The sequence below is a fragment of the Diabrotica undecimpunctata genome, chromosome 7 (genome assembly GCF_040954645.1).
Source record: "Diabrotica undecimpunctata isolate CICGRU chromosome 7, icDiaUnde3, whole genome shotgun sequence".
NCBI classification, from domain to species: domain Eukaryota; kingdom Metazoa; phylum Arthropoda; class Insecta; order Coleoptera; family Chrysomelidae; genus Diabrotica; species Diabrotica undecimpunctata.
In genome coordinates, this window is record NC_092809.1 from 52340759 (window position 1) to 52361269 (window position 20511).

The 20511-nt window shown below is 30.3% G+C and overlaps 1 protein-coding gene across 1 annotated transcript; it reads left to right on the forward strand.

The window, feature by feature from the left end:
- The first annotated feature begins 6995 nt into the window (after window positions 1-6995).
- Window positions 6996-10300, forward strand: LOC140446734 (uncharacterized). The gene is made up of 3 exons (XM_072539325.1): window positions 6996-7178; window positions 9896-9992; window positions 10059-10300. The coding sequence occupies exons 1-3, from the start codon at window positions 7069-7071 to the stop codon at window positions 10197-10199; spliced, it is 348 nt and encodes a 115-aa protein (XP_072395426.1). The 5' UTR covers window positions 6996-7068; the 3' UTR covers window positions 10200-10300.
- Window positions 10301-20511: the final 10211 nt, after the last annotated feature.

Sequence of the window (20511 nt, forward strand, 5' to 3'; positions counted from 1 at the left end):
AGATACATCATCGACGTTACCGGGTGGCAATTCAACAATATCAATTTCATCATCTTAATCGTCATCTAAAAATTTGAGGTCATTTATAATATCGTGTAATTCAGTCAATGTATAAAATGTCCCAGTACCCATTTCTGAAAACAATAAATAAACTTCTGCAAAAATCACTAATTGAAGGCTATTATTATATTATTATATAATGGTCAACATTATGCCGCAAGTGGGTATCGCGCTAAGAATCCTAGTACAGTCCTTATAACTGGCTAATATAAACTACAACTAAATAATATATATATATTGTTCTGAAGCTATTTTCTTGTGGCATTTTAAATTAATTTATATTTAAATGGGAATAAGCCACAATTAAAGGTTAAAATACGTTTATTGACGTTTTAATTTCCACTTCGGAAATCGTTCTCAAAATACAAACATTAGTAAATTAAACAAATTTTGTTTTTTGTTACTTAGTGAAAAATTCTTCTAATAATTTAATTTTATCTGACTCATCTATATTGACAATTCAGACATACCTTATACATTTTAAAGTAGACGACTTTAAAATGATATTGCCAATATTGTTGAGTTGCGTTCCTGGGACGACTTTACTTATAAGATAGTTCATTCGATTACATGAAATCAGCTTTAACTTGAGAATATCCGTCAGAAAAGATCATAACATGTAATTCGTCTTTAAAAAGACAAATACATGCCATGATGACAGTAAAATTCTCCTGTTAGTGATTCCATAGTAAATTATGAGGGAAAAACCAGGAAAAAAACCTCATAATACTATCCCGACATGGTAAGTATTTGATCGTGCATTTAGTTTACCTTCAATAAACACCAAATTCCGATTTTATATGTTTGTTATTTAAAAAACATAAATGATGTATTCTCTATATGTTACTGACTTACCAATACTGGTATTTTCCTTTTAATAACTTCCTCTTTCAATATGGGTAACCAGATCCTACTACATTCTGCCGAGGAATTCGCGACACAATTGGTCTCATTTAGCATAATTAGAGCCGCTTCTTTGATTTTTCTCTTTTTACCATCCGTTTCTTTTAGGACTATATTTGAATCATTCCATTGAACCCTATGTTCATTATCCCATGCGTGTTTACAGATTTGAGATCTATCAAATTCTCTATTTTTAATATAGGATTGATGTTCACTTATTCTAACATTTAATGGTCTTGATGTTTCACCTAAATAAAACTGATCGCATTCACAAGGTATTTTATAAATGCAATTCTTTGTCCTTTCTTGTTCATTGTTAGAAGACAGTTAATTTAAGTTACTGTAACAATTTACTTAGCACATTGTTACAGTAAGACCCTCATTTTTATGGAGTACCGAAAATTCATAAAACGAATATACCACTTAGACCCATTTGTAGTACCATGAATTCTCCTTGTAGTGAACTGTCAAAATTTTTATTAAATATTTTAAAACCAATTGCAAATAAAAATGACACATTTATAAAAAATACACAACATTTTTTAAATAAATTATCAAATATTGAATTTAATCCAAATAATACTTTAGTAAGTTTTGACATAAATAGTTTATTTACGAATGTGCCATTAGATAAGACTTTAAATATAGTCAAGACAAAATTAGAAAGTGATGATACATTGGCAACTAGAACAAGACTAAATATATCAGCTATAATGGAGTTAATAACATTATGTACTGATAATACATACTTTCAACTAAATAATGAATTCTATAAACAAAGTTTTGGACTAGCAATGGGCTCTAGTTTATCTCCATTATTAGCCGATATATTTATGGAAGATTTTGAAACAAATATTGTTTCTAAACAAAATTTAAAACCCTCAGTATGGTGGAGGTATGTAGATGATGTATTCTCAATATGGCCTCATGGATCAGAGTTGTTGGACATATTCATAAATGATATAAACGATAAAGAAGAGACAATAACATTTACCATGGAAAAGGAATATAATAACACATTACCTTTTCTGGATGTTTTAATCTCTAAGAACGATACTGGATACGAAACTCAGGTGTATAGAAAACCAACACACACCAACAGATATTTAAATTTCAAATCAAATCACAATATTAATATTAAAAAGGGAATTATTAAATCCTTATACGATAGAGCCAAAATTACTTGTTCTAACGAAAATTCGTTCTTGGAGGAAAAACATTTGTTAACATCTGTTTTATTAAAAAATGATTATCCTTTATCGTTTATAAATAAGGAATTTTCAACAATCGATCGAATAGAACAAAACAACTTAGAACGAGATCCTACAGCATATGCAAGGAATAATACGAGAACAATAACAATACCATACATAAAAGGATTATCGGAAAAGCTTAAAAGGATAGGAAATAAATTCAACATTTCAACAACATTCAAAACAACAAACACGTTGAGATCTATCTTGTCCAAAACCAAACCTAACAATGAACAAGAAAGGACAAAGAATTGCATTTATAAAATACCTTGTGAATGCGATCAGTTTTATTTAGGTGAAACATCAAGACCATTAAATGTTAGAATAAGTGAACATCAATCCTATATTAAAAATAGATAATTTGATAGATCTCAAATCTGTAAACACGCATGGGATAATGAACATAGGGTTCAATGGAATGATTCAAATATAGTCCTAAAAGAAACGGATGGTAAAAAGAGAAAAATCAAAGAAGCGGCTCTAATTATGCTAAATGAGACCAATTGTGTCGCGAATTCCTCGGCAGAATGTAGTAGGATCTGGTTACCCATATTGAAAGAGGAAGTTATTAAAAGGAAAATACCAGTATTGGTAAGTCAGTAACATATAGAGAATACATCATTTATGTTTTTTAAATAACAAACATATAAAATCGGAATTTGGTGTTTATTGAAGGTAAACTAAATGCACGATCAAATACTTACCATGTCGGGATAGTATTATGAGGTTTTTTTTCTGGTTTTTCCCTCATAATTTACTATGGAATCACTAACAGGAGAATTTTACTGTCATCATGGCATGTATTTGTCTTTTTAAAGACGAATTACATGTTATGATCTTTTCTGACGGATATTCTCAAGTTAAAGTTGATTTCATGTAATCGAATGAACTATCTTATAAGTAAAGTCGTCCCAGGAACGCAACTCAACAATATTGGCAGTATCATTTTAAAGTCTTCTACTTTAAAATGTATAAGGTATGTCTGAATTGTCAATATAGATGAGTCAGATAAAATTAAATTATTAGAAGAATTTTTTCACTAAGTAACAAAAAACAAAATTTGTTTAATTTACTAATGTTTGTATTTTGAGAACGATTTCCGAAGTGGAAATTGAAACGTCAATAAACGTATTTTAACCTTTAATTGTGGCTTATTCCCATTTAATAATAAATTTAAATAATATATATGCCTAAAATTAATTTATAGCTAAAAACAATAGGAAATTTAATACAAAATAGTAATATTTCTCTAAACAACATAGCCATACAATATTTTATATTTTGTGCTTTGTTTATTCGAAAAATCATGCACAGTAAGTAAAATACCTGCTCTAACTATCTTATTAGAAGCCATTTAACTTAAAATTTTGTAATAACTACTGCCAACTGATACAAAAAAACAACTTTATCCCCAAATGGGGATCGTGGCAGGGAATGGGTTAAAGGCTGTGGCCAGTTCTTGGTTGAGAAGTTGAAAAATATAATATATAGACAAAGCAAACAGTTCGGGTTTGATCGTTTTTGAGTTACAATTGATCAGTTGATAAACAATTTAAATCTGAAAAAACGCAAAATGGGAATTTTCAAGTCTCAAAAACACAAGTAAAACATATTATTTTTGAATTCACCTAGGACCTAAATTTAAGTTCAAACCTTTTCCTATCATTTACCGATAAGTAGGTATTTTGGGCATATTTCAGTTTAAAAAACATTGTTTTTTAACCCTACGTTGGTTGCATGGTTAAATGAACCACCATTAGTCGCAGGTGAGCGTGAAGCTCACTTGTCATATATATGACTTATTTTGACTTTTTATGAGTCAAAAAAACAAAAGACATAAATATAATAATTTATTTATCAAAGCTAAAAAAGGGCAATATTTTTAACAAAATACAAAGAGGAATAAAACATAGAATATAAAGTTTGGTACATCTACATAAATAAGCATAATTCTGAAACAGCAACTAGAATAATAAAAAAAAATTACTTAGATTCAGGAACTTCGTCGCGTTCACACTCTGTGCAAATGGTGATTGTATGTTCTTTACAAATTGCTCTGAAACACTTGGCGCATTTTAACGCTGTTTCTCGATTATTTTTCTTGGGACAATAGGAGCATTTTGGCCTGACACCTGCTTGATTTTTCTCAGAAACATCTCGTTTCTGTGTCAAAGGAAGATTCAGATATTTTTTAATTAGCAAAGTTAGCAGAAATGGCAAGTTTTGGGCCTCTCTTTTTTGCATATGTGGGGTAATGAGTTGTCTGGCTAAAATTTTCAGATACTCACGTCTTGGTTGACAGGAATCTAATACATTTGTCCTAAATATAATGTTTCCATTTACTCCAGCGATGTTTAGCATAGTAAAAAAAACAGTCAACGGTCACCTACATGTGATTTTTGCCACTGAATAAAGACTCTTTAGTTGATCCACTCAATCTACTCCCGATTTAGTTTGATTGTAAAAAGTAACTACTGGTGGTTTTCAAACTTCACCACTTTTCTCGTCAATTTCGTCATATTCCTGGAGGGTTGACAAAAGCAGGACATTCTTATTTTTTTGGGACGTACGAAACTAATAAACATTCACAACCAAAAGCAAATAAACTGCTACTAATTGGCCTTTCTTTAGTTGCAACAAATATTTCAGGAATTTCACGTTTGCTTTTTCTAATTGTCCCAACTAAAGTTATTTTTTGCTTTTTTAATTCTTCGGCCAAAGAAATTGACGTGAACCAGTTATCATAGGTTAAATTTGGTCCTGAATTCATAATAAGTTCACACAATCGTTTCACCATAGTGGCTGGACTGTTGTCAATACAAAATGAAACATCAGGCTGATTTCCTGCGTAAATCTCCATTTTCACAGTATAAAATACACGACTCTCAGCCAAGGCACATATTTTTATCCCGTATTTGTTGGGTTTACTCGGGATATATTGCCTGAAGCTGCACCTTCCACGGAAACTCCCCAGCATTTCGTCAATAGTACAGTTCTCACCAGGCGTGTAGCAGGCTTGGCATCTTTCTATAAATTTCTCAAATATATTTCTTATTGGAGCTAGCTTAACAATTAATTTGCGTTCAGCTCTTGTGTGAATATTATCAAAACGTAGTGCTCGAAGCAACAAATAGAAACCTTTCAGAGGCATTACCATTTTGAATAACTCTGGTGCTGTAGAATCGTTGCTCCATAGGTCATTTAGGTTGGTGTGTCGAGATTTCAAAACTCCTGCCATGTACAACAATCCAAACACTTCTTTTATTTCGTCACAGTCAGTATCTAAAACATCTCGTTCGCGTGTATAGTTGCCTCTAATTTTCTCTAGGTACAAATTTGTGCACATCACAATTTCTTCATTGATATCATCTGTTATGAGCAGGTTCCAACTTTCATATGGAGTTTTAGCATCCTTTGCCGCATGTTTTACTCCCGGTAGTTTGCTAATAATATTGTGCTGACGAATACGGCTAGTTTTTCGCTCACGGTGAATTTTCCAAATGGTTTTTATGTCTCTGCCGATATATTTGGGACCAACTTCAGACCAAAACGTTGAAATAGTATTTGTCGTATCATCGGCTGAAAAGTCTGAGTCTGTCTCATGATTAGAACTGACTTCTACTGAATCTATGTTGCTTACTTCATCGTCCAAATTTTGCTCTTGCGTCTGTTCAAGTAACAAATCCTCTTGCTCCAATTCTTCATATATTTTAAACAGTCTGGCCTCTTCTTTAGTATCCATTACAAAATAATATTTTAAAGTTCTTTGATTTAAAACACAAAGTCAATTAAAAAACCCAACAAAAATTTCTCTGTAGCTTTTCAAAATCGTCACGTCGTTAGTCGCGTATGAGCTAATCGCTCATTTCTCGACATCTACGTTTAATCAATACTTGGAATAGACAATAGTTTGGTTGCTATATTACAATTCTGCTTAAAACATTCTATACAAAATAGTAGTAGGAAGGATTACATAAGCGCAGTTGTCAATGTAAGTAAAATTGTGAAAAATGTTAAGAAAAAATTAAAATGGTTGCGCTCACCATGCGACCAACGCAGGGTTAATCGTTACTGAAGCGCTTATAATAGAACTGGCGCTCGGGCTGAAGCGTGTATAAGAGAGAGAAACAAAATCTATGGCACAAAGTTTTGCTGGTTTGAATTATATTATACAAAAGATCGGCCGCCCTGCTTTAAGCGCTTCATTAACTAAAACACAATGTTTTAAAATAATATAAGCCCAGAATTTTTATCGGGAGCTGATAGAAGAAGGCTTGAGCTTGAATTAAAGCACTTAATATATAAAAAAATAATATTTTTTACTTGTGTTTTTGAGCCTTGAAAATTACCATTTTAGGTTTTTTTTTTAATTATTTATAACTAAAACGATCAACTTTAGAGAAAACTGAGTGTTACAATTAAAAAATAACTGAAACAAATTAAACAACTTTTCGCCTGGGCGACCTCTGGAACCTTATTTTGGGGTGTCTTAGGAAAGTCACTATGCAAAAAAATCTTATGGGAGTACTTTTCTGGATGGACCCGAGCCTTTCGCTTTGTCTAATAATAATTATTAAAATAATAGATATATTTTTATCGGTAATATACTCAAAATGTTCTATTAAGATAAAGATAATAGAAAAAATGTTTATTGTTTTGTTTTTGTGCATATCATAGAAAAATTCTTAGAAAAGTTGGATAAGGAATAATAGGTATATTTTTTATTAAAACTATAGTGTGTTAAGATATCCCTCCTTTTATCAATTTATGTATATATAAAAGCCTAACAATATAATTTTAGGTAAACAAACTATATTTAATTTGTGAAGCGTATCTAAAGTTCAAAAACAACATGTTTTCAAATATTTTTAAACAAGTATTTTTTTTAACGATTATAGTGCTAATTGTTCTTCCGAAATCCAAGGCAAATGATTACAATAAGTGTCCACAAACTAGTCACCAGTAAGTATTTCTTAGTCATTATCATTATTATGACTAAATAAACGTAATGTGAGTACTAGACTACTTAAAACCTTTTCTCTAGTCCTTCCTATCCATCGTCTTCCTCGGCCAAACCCGTCTAAAAACATATAAAGGAGCGTTTTTCTATCTGAATCAGTTTGTTCCATCTATATTACATGTACTAACCACCTCAGACATCGTATAGTATATCTAACGATATCTGATTCTTGGTATATTTTATAACGTTCCAAGTTGTGTCTTTCTAAGTACTTTTCTTGTGAAACATCCTAACATGGTTTCATTACTTTTTGTTTGAGTACAGGTTTATTTTTGTAGTCGTTTAATTAAGTGGTATATTTGCTGCTTTCACTGCGTTTTTTCGTTTTTCTCTAGCAATATTGATATTATGAGCATAGGCAAGGGTTTGCAGTGATTTGTTATATATATTGAACCCGAGGTTGTCCTGAGGTCCTGAGCCAGCTTAAACAATATTTAGGTGAGGGGACCTACCTTGTAAAACCCGTTATTTGTTTTAAAAGATTCCGATAGTTCTTTCTGGATTCGTACTTTATATTAAACTTTTTTAACGGCTATTTTTTAAACAGATTATCTAGGTCTTTGCTCATTGTTCTGAACATTTCAATCCTATTAACATAAGTGTTGACTACGTTATAGTCTACAAATATATGGCGAGTTATCTTCTGTCTGTTGAATTTAGAAAGAGTCTGGTGACACCATGTCTCGATGGCTTGTATCTTGGTTCTCCATCCTTATCTCTCTTGGAACGCTAGAGAAGCTTAATGTAAACCATGGCCAATAATTCCTTTAACTTGATCTATCCAGCATGTAAGAGACCTTCGTCGGGGTCGTTTACCATTAATTTGATCCTTGAGGATCAATGCTTCTTCTGTTCTTATATTGTGTCGAAAATACTTGGATAAGACTTGATTCTTGTTTACAATATTGTGTGGATGATTAGTTGATTTATAAATGTGTAAGTAAAGTTGGTGCAGGGTTAAATAAACGATATTGGAAATATTGTTCTGTAGGCTCACATCTTAAAGGCGCGTATTTTTAAAAACTAAAAGAAAACTAAACTTGGAAAACCGAATATTTTTCCGAAAGTGTTCGAAACCAGAATTAAGATTACTACCTAAATGTGTGCCTTTTTTAATTTTAAAAGCAAACAGAGACTATGAATGGATCAACATCTGGAATCGGGAATCTAAAATTGAATTCCACATATTGATTCACACAAATAAAGAAAAGATAGTTAAGGTTTGATTTTATGCATAGTGCCTCTAATATTCGTTTATACGTATTTGGTCTTAGCAAAACTGATCAAAGCCACTGGTGTAAAAGCTCTAAACATAAAATCAAATTTTTTCCTCTATAGGAAGTAATAATAAAATAAATTCATACAGATGCTACAGGTGTCATCTCAAAATAAAAACAAAACTTAGAAAACCAAACATTGTGAAGTGTTTAACCAAAATTTTGATTACTACCTAAATCTCTGCCTTCTACAATTTTCGAAGTAAACAGACGGTAAATGGACGGACATGGGGAATCTAAAAGTGCATTCTACGACTATTCTGCATCTATTTTACTTCTATTGCTTACTTTTAATGTCCATGTCTCAGATGTATATGAAACAATAGAAAAGATTAATGTGTTTAATAGTTTCAGTTTTAGTTTTTTCTAAGACTGCTTCACACCAGAATTAGACGCAAATGCTATGGAAACTATTGAGCTACTTTTTGCGCTAAATATATATACCAGCTATACGCTACCAAAGAAGCTAAAGCTGTTTTCACCTGAAGATACTTTTTGTTTATGGAATCAGTCCATTCTGGATTTGGTTTTTCAATTTCTGGTCTAACTTCGCTATTTTCACTTCTTTTCTTCATTCAGCTCTCTTTTTAATTGTCCGTTCTATATTTCTAATTTCCATATTCATTAAATCCTCTTTTACTTGTTGTCTTCATCTCAGTTTAGATCTATCTTGGTTCTTTTACCTGGTAGTATACATTCCGCTATAACCCTTAACGGATTACTCTTTTTTCTTCTTATTAAATGTCCATAGAATCTAATTATCTTTGTTTTTATTGTTCTATGTTCTCTTGGCCCATCTATTCTTGTATTTTGTGATTCATCCATTGTCTTACATCCTCTTCGTTTTCTCTCTTAGGTCCTAGTATTTTTCTCATAATCATTCTCTCTTAACTCATAATTGCTCTTCTTTTTTTGCTGTTAATGTAAATGTTCCTAAAGCATATACTAGTATTGATCTTATGGTCGTTTTGTAGATTTTCATTTTTGTGCTTCGACTTTAAACATATTTTTATTTCTATAAAACGCTGTATTGTCCACTTCAATTCTTTTTTTATGTCTACACTTAGATTTCTTCTGTTGATTTCTTCTTTGTTTGCCGTGCTTGTTTTCAAGCGTAGGCTATCGTATTCACAAGCTGATGAAATGAAGACCGTTCGACCTGTCTATTGTCTAATGTTACACAGACAGGACAATTGCTTTCTTTCGTTCCAGCGTTTTCCTCCGATTTTGCCCTGAATAATAAACCAGAGTAAGCGATATTTAGGTCCTCTCATTATTGGCCGAAGTACTGGACCTTTCTTATTTTGATAATAAATATCCGAATGTCATATAAATCTTTTAAAAAAATATTTTAAGTATTATATACATATTTTTTTTTCTAGACGGAACTTAGTTTACGACAATACATTAACAGGAAGAGTTATCCACGTTCGCATTCCAGGAAGCGGTTTCTTTAATGCTCCAATCACCTGTCTTCAGGTACGTGTAATGATCTACATAAAATCTTGATCGTTTTTTAACATTTGTATTTTATATTATTTTTAGATTCTCGATTTGGCTGAAAGTTTTAGTGACCCAATAGTAGAAGAAGGAGGATACGGAAAGGACTATGTAGTTTTACGTGTTGATTCTGTTGAAGCAGGAGAAGAGCTACAGTACCATGTTCAAATATACGTCGACCAGTAATCAAATTAAAAATTTAATAAAACTTTAATCTCTAACCTCTATGTATGTAGTTTTATATTTAATTTCAGGGAATTTTTGAATAATAAAGAAACTATAACAAATCTGATCCAAATTATTGGAGAACGAGTTGAAAAACAAATAAATTTGCCCCAAAATTTACAAAATGAAATATATCTAAGGACTTACAAACTTCTTTTTCTTATACCAGCAATTTTGTTGGAGGGTTATTGCATCTATGGAAGATTGTCACTCCATCTTTTGCGTGGTCGATCGATACTTCTTCTAAGGACCTTTACGCTAGCGGAGACACATAAGCGGAATTCAATTTAACCTACGTCATATCTTCTCGACAATTTTTCCCCGATTTATTATCACCCCAATAATCTTCCTCCCCTAAACCACTCTAAGGGGAGCGATTCTGCTGACTTAATGTTCAAGCTGGTTGAGTTATAAAAAAAACTTTTTGCCTATGGCATATTTTCTCACCCATTTTTCACTAATTTATTACCAACCCAATCATTTTTTTCACTAGCTTAGTATTCAATCTAGCAGACTCTCAAAAAAAAATTATTTATGATATACCATTGTTCTGCTAGGTTTTTGTGAATCTATAGTAGTTTTTCATATCTCAACTACCCCTTGTGGAAAGTCAATAGTTCTATTAGGTTAAAATTTAAGGTGAAAAAATTTCACTGTACTCTCATTATAACTGAAACGTATAATTTTGATGAACTTTATTTATAACTAAAATAAAAAAGTGCCGTGGTAAGTTTTTACTAAATATTAACCAATCTTATCATTTTTCACACTTAAGCAATAGTTAATGGGAGACATTCCATCCGCTACACATCTATGCTAGCTGAATAAAAAAATCTTTTCATAAGACCTAATGTTGCTCCTGCAGCTCGGTTTTATAAAATAAGAACAGTCATACACTTTTTTAGTAATAAAGTGACTGTTCTATATTATCCAGGAAAAGAATTGTCACTAGAAAAATCGATGGTACTATAGAAGGGTATACTTAGTTTTAAACAATATATTAAACAAAAATTCGTTGTCTGAGGTCTCTATGATCTGGTGACCGAACTTACTGGTAGTATTCAGAATATGCTGGTATAATTAGGAGCCTCGGACTGGATCGTAGAATGGAAGAGATATTCTGCTAAGTTTGTTCTGGAAAGTACAAAATGAACCAGTATGAGGGAACCAGTGCTCGAATAGCCAAATGAGAAATGAAAGCCCAATATTTGCATGTAGTAATGGTTGGTATAAGATAAAATATTGTTATATTACCCATGTTCCAAAAAAACTTTGACGTGGTCTAGAAAACTATTCTATATTTGTTCTATTCATAGTGCTAAATGCTTTTTTTTCTGTAAAATAAATATTCTGGAACCAAACTATCTATAAAAGATTTCTGGTTAGAAATAATTCGAGTTAATTAATAAAAAAACCAAAGAAAGACGGAATACCGCTCACGAATATATACCTACAATCACTGCTAACATAACGTAATAAATCTGACAACAGTGAAACGAAAAGAAAACGACGCAAATTTTGAATCTTGTAACAATAGAAGCGAAATATTTAATGTTGTAACGTAAAATTTTGCCTACCACATAGGGTATTACTATAGGGGGTTGAAAATTGGAGACAGATGTTATTGAGGTAGAGATAGGGCAAGCAAAATAAACGAAACATATGCGAACGGTACTCAGGGTTTATTTGGGGTAGCTGGGTCGTGGATAAGTTGAATGGCAAGGGAGTTGGATTGGGGCAACTACAAAAATGAAACAAAGGTGTACTTACATAAGTCTCTTGGAACAAATGGACAAACAAAACAAACAACAGAAAGGACCTCTATCAATTTAAAATAGACGAAATGAACGAGCAAATTATAACGATTACAACAACTAGTTGTAACTATTGAAATAATTATTAGAAATACAAAAATGGTTGAGAGACTTTTATGAAATTAAAATACAAGATGGTTCAGAGAAATGAATTAAACATCTATTGTGTCTCACCACAAACAGTTACAAAAATACAGATGGCACAAAAAAATACTATATTAATAGTAACAGAGATTTATACCAAAATAATAAAGAAAAAAAACTTACATAATATGTCCTATTCATCCAGAAACTCTGTTGCTACAAAACTTACAAATGTTACTGGGCTAAAAACTGTGGCAAATAAAAGATTATAACAAGTAAAGAATTATCTTTTTAAATAAAACTATTCACAAAGATTAACCTTTTATAAAAACAAAACAAGCGAATGTCACAAAAATATGAATCTAGCTGGCATATGTCAACATTGGATTTTATAACAGAGAACAATAATTAAAGTGACAGCATAGCCACACCCTAAGATTTACAATATTAGTTATTAAAACCTTTTTTTATTATTGAAATTATGAAAGCGTACAATTATATTTTCGGACTCAAACTAACTCGATATTTAAAAACAAACTAACTGTTTGCAACAAAATTCCTCTTTAAATATAAAATGCCGTTATTCGAGAATTGCGGCGATACCCCATCGAGGAGCCGAGAAGGTCACTCATTCTGGTTTTATTCGGCCTGCTTCTGGAAATTTCGAATCGTGGATGACTCATCAGAATTCAGGTTGGCAAACAGGTATTTCAACTGAGCGCCGAAATTTCTAGAATAGAAAAGAATTAGAAAGAATTAGTAATAATATATTTACAGTTTTATGCGCCATAATATTTATCGTAACATAGTGATTACTCTTTTATAATCTGTCATATTAACAGAGAGTAAATATCCACTATTTTCCACAAATTTTGCCGGCTTATCCCATCACTACATCTCAACGACCGTTCCTTGTGACCAAATCTTCTAACCTACTTTGTAACTACACATACGGCACAACTAACTGCCACTACATACTAGATTTCCATAAAAAAAGGAAAAAACACAAGAACAATACAAATTTGACGAATAATATGGACCCACACTGTAGGCCACTGCCTTTGATAGCTGCCTAAGCGAGAGTGATCTAATTATTTCTTAAATTCATTTGCTTAACTTGGTATAAACAAAACATATACGGTTAAATTCCTATTTCTTTGACGCACAAAAATCCCAAGGCGGTTTTGATTGAAAGAAATGCTGAGGAAAAACACATCTGTGAAATATAAACAAACTATAAAATGGTTTACATTAACTCTAGCGACGCAAATAAAAGGAAATTGAAAGATTTTATTAGTGAATACCATTCCCACTGTTTTAGATACGGAAAATTTAAATCCTGTGTCGCAGGACCATTCTTTCAGTTGTTTTAGAAAATTTTGTAAGTATTTCGACATAAGTGAAGAATCTTTGCCCTTGATATAAACCACCAAATCGTCTGCGTAAAGACGAGCTTCTAAAGGTTTTTGTAAATTTTTAATTATATTATTTATGGCGATTAGGAATAATGTCGGGCTAATTATAGAACCTTGAGGGGTTCCGTTTTGCTCAATATGATTTTCGGAATATGAACTTTGAACTCTGACTTGAAATGCTCTTTGTCGTAAAAACCTTTTAATAAATTCTAGAGAGTTTCCTCGGATATTCCATGGGTGCAGCTTTTTTAAAATATTATATCTCCAGCACGTGTTGAATGCTTTCTTTATATCGAAAAATATTGCTATACAGTGTTGTCGCATCGCTAGTGCTTCCTGGATATCGCTTTCTAAATCTAGTATATTATCTATGCCTGATCGAGTTTGTCTAAAACCAATTTGTTCATTCGTTAGTAGATTTGAACTTTGAAGTGTCCAGGTGAGCCTTGTATTGATAATTTTTTTTTTTAGTAATTTTTCCATGGAGCACGTCAAACTTATGGGTCTGTAAGATTTAGGGTCTAGACGGGGACATTGAGGTTTAAAAAATGGGAGCACAATAGCCTTAGTCCAAATTGTGGGGTACTGGTGTTGCTTCCATATGAAATTAAACTGTAGCATAACTTTTATGGCTGAATAAGGAAGTTGTTTTAAAAAAATAGATGGTATATCATCTGATCCAGAACTAGTATCCTTTAAATCTCTAAGTGAATCATTTAATTCATGAAGCGTTAGAGGAAGATTTAGAGGATTATTGGTAATTTCATATGAAAGTGTGCTATAATTGTCGGATTGTATTTTGTTTTCAAGAAAAACAGGGTCATAGTTTTCATTGGAAGATATTTTTGTATAATTTTGTGCCAATATGTTGACAATTTCTTTTGATGATGTAATTATTTGGTTATTTACTTTTAGGCTCGATACTGTGGGTGGCTGTTGAAAACCGGAAATTTTGCAAATTTTTAAAGTTATACTTCTATACGCGCGCTCCCCGTTGGAAATTTGTATGGGAGCGAATCTGTGAAATCATTACATATGTAAGATAATGAGTAAGAGAGAGATAGAAGATATATTTTCTCTCTCTTCCTCTCTCGAATATAAAAATGTTCCTTTTGTATATATAATTTAATATTATATATATTATATAAAGATATATATATATATATATATATATATATATATATATATATATATATATATATATATATATATATATATATTGTGACGATTAGGGTTTATAGAAAATAATTTATAAGTTATATACTACATAATATTAGATATTTGGTTGTTTTAAATAAGTTATATACTAGAGAATTTTATAAAAATTATTTATGTGAGGGCATTTTAAGAAATTAGCATATAATAAGTGTAAAAAGTTGTATTTTAGTAGTTATGATTTTGTAGATATTTTTAAGTGAGCCTTGTGACTAGGCAACACACTATACCCTCCATTCCTAAGTGTCATTTTAAGAATTTTACGAATATAAGTGGGGTTATATTGTTTGAAATGTGTATTTTATTAAATTAGAGTGTTAGTTACTAATTTGAATGTTTATTCTGATCTGAAAAGCCTAAATGTAAACAAAATTATTAATAGAAAAGAATGGAATTCTCTGGATCAGCGGAGATGACCATTGTTTACAGTCGAACATTCTCGATATAATGATTATGGCGGTGGATCGAACAGATATTTTTTTTCGAGAACATCTATATGAAAGTAATGGAACAAATTGGAACATGATATCTTACGAGATGGTTCTAGAATATCCAAAAGATATAAATACCCGTGATTTGGATTCAAGATGGCAGTTTTTGGAAGTTTTTAGTCAGAAGTCAGGCCAGTTTATGATGAAAGTTAGTAGAGTGAAGTAAATTGTTCAGAATTTTCAAGACAGTCAGTGAATCAGTTACAAATAGTCAAATTGTTTAATATAGTGAGTTAAATGAAGATTAAAATTTATGCATATATTTAATGCACATTTATAATTATACACAAATAATTATTGAAGATACAAAAAGGTATATTGGAAGAAATAAAATTATATTATGATTGGAGATTAGTATAAATCAACTTATAATAATTGGATATTGATATATTAAAAAGAAGAATAAATATAAATGGTGTTTGCTGGTTTGGTTGGTGGTGTATAAATGCTGGTGAAGAAAACTATATCTTAAATTGGTAGAAGCTGATAATTGGAAAAAGTAATTTCACAAAAAACAAGGATAACTGAAGTACGAAGACATTCAGTGGTGATTAGAATCTATATAGTGGAAAACAGTTCATTTAGGCATTCAGTGAAAGAAAGGTACAAAATTTTGTTAATATAATTTAGTTAGTGTCATAACAATTTCAATTTTGAAGATAGTTTGTTTAAATTTTACATTGTCTATAGAATTTAATTAGTTTTATAAGAATATCAATTTAAAGATAGTTTATTTTAAATTTACATTGGCTAAGTTAGATATATATGTGTGTTTCATAATAGTTATAATAAAGATAATTTAAAAAAGTACTTACAAGCTAATTCTTTGAGAACCGCGATAAAAACCCTATATTATTAAAAATACTCATTGCTCATCATTCAAACAAAAAACACATCATAACAATTTGGCGCCCAACGTGGGTGGCTCTCTATTTAAAAGAATTAGTTTGGAAAGATAAGTGCTCTCACATAATTAAATTAATTTTCATTAGAAAGCAAAAATTATAGATTTTATTTTTAATTATATTTGAAGAAGTAAAGTCTCAAAATGTCTCAAGGAAAGAAAGGTACAAGAAGCAAAAAGAATGAAGAAGATGTGGAAGTAGAAACACAACCTATACAAGAGGAGAATTTAGTTCAAGTTCCACAAGATACTGCAGAAATGAATCCAGAAAGAGAGGAAAATGTCAATATGGCAGCTTTGATGTCATTAATGATGCAGATGAACAAGACAATAGAAGAGAATACGAAAAAAATGGAAGAGAATTCAAAAGAAGTCAAAGAAGACATAAAAAAAATAGAACAAAAAATGGAACAGAATTCAAAAGAAGTCAAAGAAGACATGAAAAAAATGGAACAGAAATTGGAAGAGAATCATAGAAAATTAGAGAAGAAAATAGAAGATAAAAATAATAAAATTGTAAAACAAATGGATAAAAAACTTGAAGCTGCAGAGAAAAAAGTAGCAAATGAAATAAAAAGTATACGGAATGACTACAAGAAAAGGATAGAAAATGAGAGGACAGAAGTAAAGAGGATTATTCAAGATAATAAGATAGATATAGAACAGAAAATAGAGTTACAGAAATGTAACTTAGAAGTAAAAAATTAACGAAGACGGGAGAAACACAGAAGAAAAATTAGACGATATACAACAAAATATCCAAATAAATAGTAATCAAATAAGAAATGTGGAACAGAGAATAGATGATATTTTACAAATGAGAGACATAGGGAGACCTTACTTAAATTTAACAAATGAGACTGGGATTAAATTCTCTGGTAATATAAAAAATTTGCATCCTAGAGTATACATAAATAGTTTAAAACATAAATTAAGATTTGTGAATAATATTAATGATATTAAAGATTATATTAGAGTGACATTAAATGACAATGCAGCAACTTGGTTTGCTAGTATTGAAAATGATTTAGATAACTTTCAAACATTTGAAAATAAATTTTTAAATTATTATTGGGGTGAATTAGAGCAAGCAAAGTTTAGAGAAATTCTATATTTTGGAAAGTATAATCACAATTTAAAATCAAATATGGTAGATTATGCATTAAAACTGATAACAGTTGCAAAATATTTAGAACCACCACTTAGAGAGGATGAAACAGTCTTAAATGTATCTAGACATTTTGATGCTGATGTTGTGCAAACCGTAACTGTACAAAATATTCAAACAATAGATAGTTTTATTAATTTTATTCAAAGAATACAAAGAGGCAATATGACAAGTAATAATAAGAACAGAAAAAACAATAATAACTTTCAATATAATAAAAATGATAATCAACAATATAGACAATCATATAACAATAATACTAGGTATGGTAATAATTTACAAAATTTTAATAATAATAACAGTAATCAAATTAGACAAAATTGTAATAACAATACTAGTTATAATAGACAACATTTTAATAACAGTACTAATAATAATAGACAAGATTTTAACAATAGAAGAAATACAGAGCGACCTATCTATAACAGACAGGTAAATTGTGTTCGAAGGAATAGAAGCTGCGAAGACAGGGAACGAAATAGTACAAGGCAAGAAAATGTGAGTAGAAGTCATAGTAGGGAAAGACATAGGACATCAGATCCAAGTGGTCAGATACAATCTGACAATTCTAATAATCAAAATTGTGTGCAGTAAACTATCTGAATTACAAGTTAGGCCATTGCTATTATGAAAAACCTTCTGAATTTATTTCTTTAGATGAAGATAAAATTATTGAATCTATTAATTTAATTTATATAAATGCTTTGGCCAAAAATAAAATAATTAAAATTATGATAGATACTGGTTCAGAAAGTACTTTAGTCTCGGAGAATTTTATTTTTAATACATTAAAACTATCAGATATAATAAAGATTCCAAAAATTAAAATTGTTGGTGCAAATAATAAGAAGTTGGGTGAAATTGATAAACTAGCCAATTTTAAAATTAATATTCTTAATAAAGAAATTAATATGCAAGGATTTATTGTCAAGGATTTATGTGTTGATATATTAATGGGAAATGATGAATTGGAAAAGAAGAAAGTAAAGATAGATTTTGAAAAAAAATGGTAACTTTGGAAGGGCAAATAATTAAATTTATGCAGAAAGATGAGGTAGAAGAAGGAATAAGAGTTGATAGGATATTATTAAAAGAAAATAGTGATGTTAATGAAGAAGAAATGTATTTTGATGATAGGGAAATGTCCCAAAAGAATGTAAAGAATAATTATTGTAGTGAATATTTAAGGAATGGAAATTTTAAGCAGATGGATGCCTACGAGGCGGAGTGCGTAAAATTGGAAGCAAGGAATAATGAGTACATAATGAAGAATAATGTTATTTGTAAAGAAGAAGATATGATGAAAGTTTTAAATTGCCCTGAAGAATATAAATCAATAGTCATTTCCATATTGCAGCAACACAAGGGACTTGTCAATAAAGAAAATAGAATTGCACAAAATTATATCCATAGTATAAAAGTTAAGGAGGAAAAAGATTTTAAAACAAAATCATACCCAATACCATATAAATACAGAGAAGAAGTAAACAAAACAATTAATAATATGTTAGAAGATGGCATCATTGAGAAGGCAGACACACATTTTATTAACCCCATAGTAGTAGTACGAAAAAGATCAGGTGAAATCAGGTTATGTTTGGATGCAAGGAATATTAACAAGATTACTGAAAAGCAATTTAAAGCATCAATGAGTATAGATGGAATATTAGGAAGAATTACAGGAATGTCATTTTTCACTAAAATCGATTTACAGCATAGTTTCTGGTTAATACCTCTAGAAAGAAAAAGTAGACAGTATACAGGATTTCAGATAGATGGAGTAGTATATCAATTCAAAGTAGTACCATTTGGACTTCAATCATCTTGCAGTGCTCTATGTAGATGTCTTCATGATATTTTGGATCAATATGAACATTTTGTAATTCACTACATTGATGATATATTAATTTTTTCTAAAACGGCTGAAGATCATGAGAAACACCTAAAAACTATAATAAATAGATTAGACAAAATTGGACTAAAAATAAATCAAGAAAAATGTACATTTTTTCAAAAAGAAGTCATATATCTAGGTTATAAACTTAACACTAAGGGAATCGAAATGGATCCAGAACGGACACAAGTCATTCAGGAATATAAAACACCACACAATTTAAGAACTTTAAGAGGATTTATTGGAATAATTAATTATTATAAAAGGATGATACCAGATCTAAGTATAAAAGAAATTCCATTACTTGAACTACTGAGAAAAGGTGTAAAATGGAGATGGGATCAGAGAAGAGAACTAGCATTCCAAGAAATTAAAAACATTTTTTTGTCAAATTTGAAAATATACTATCCTGACTACACACAGCCATTCATATTAAGAACAGATGCATCAATAGAGAGATTATCAGGGGTATTATTACAAATACATGATGGGGTCGAATACCCAATACAATTCATTTCAAGAATCACAAAGCCACATGAAAAGGGTTACTCAGTTTCAGAATTAGAACTAGCAAGTATAATACACTGTGTCACAAAATTAAGATTTTATTTGTTGGGTAATGAATTTACAATAGAAACAGATCACCAAGCTTTAACGTCTATATTAAATAACAAATATGGAAACAGTAGAATACACCGGTGGAGTCTAATACTTAGTGAATACTGCTTTGAAATCAAATACATTTCTGGAAAATCCAATATAGTGGCAGATGCTTTATCAAGGTTAGAAAATACACCACAAAAAGGGCAGCGAACAATAAAAATTGGATTAAATCAATTAGTAGAAAGTACTGGATTATATTCTAGAGAAGAAATTATAAGAGATCAGATCAATTTGAGTGAAAAACAAAAAGTCCTTAAGAAAGATGGAGTTTATTATAAAATAATAAATGGCATAGAAGTATATGTAATAACTAGAACTTTAGCAAAGAAAATATTGAAAAATTTACATAACAATTATATGCATATTGGTTCAAGAAAGCTATGGATGCTATTTAGGGACAATTATTTTGCAAAGAATGACATAAGTATAGCAAAAGAAATTACTACCCAATGCCCAATATGTCAACTAAACAAAGAAAAGAATTTCAAAAACCAGAACACATATAAATCTAATGTTGTATATGAAAAACTAAATACAGTTTCCATGGATTTTATTTCAAATTTAGTTCTCAGTCCAACAGGAAAAAAGCATATACTAGTGATAGTTGATTTATATACAAAATTTA

Excerpts from the sequence above, each read along its gene's own strand:
- LOC140446734 (XM_072539325.1), top strand. The coding sequence starts at position 7,069 with ATGTTTTCAAATATTTTTAAACAAGTATTTTTTTTAACGATTATAGTG. Across the intron at positions 7,179-9,895 it reads TGTCCACAAACTAGTCACCA|ACGGAACTTAGTTTACGACA; the intron begins GTAAGTATTTCT and ends TTTTTTTTCTAG. Across the intron at positions 9,993-10,058 it reads CTCCAATCACCTGTCTTCAG|ATTCTCGATTTGGCTGAAAG; the intron begins GTACGTGTAATG and ends TATTATTTTTAG.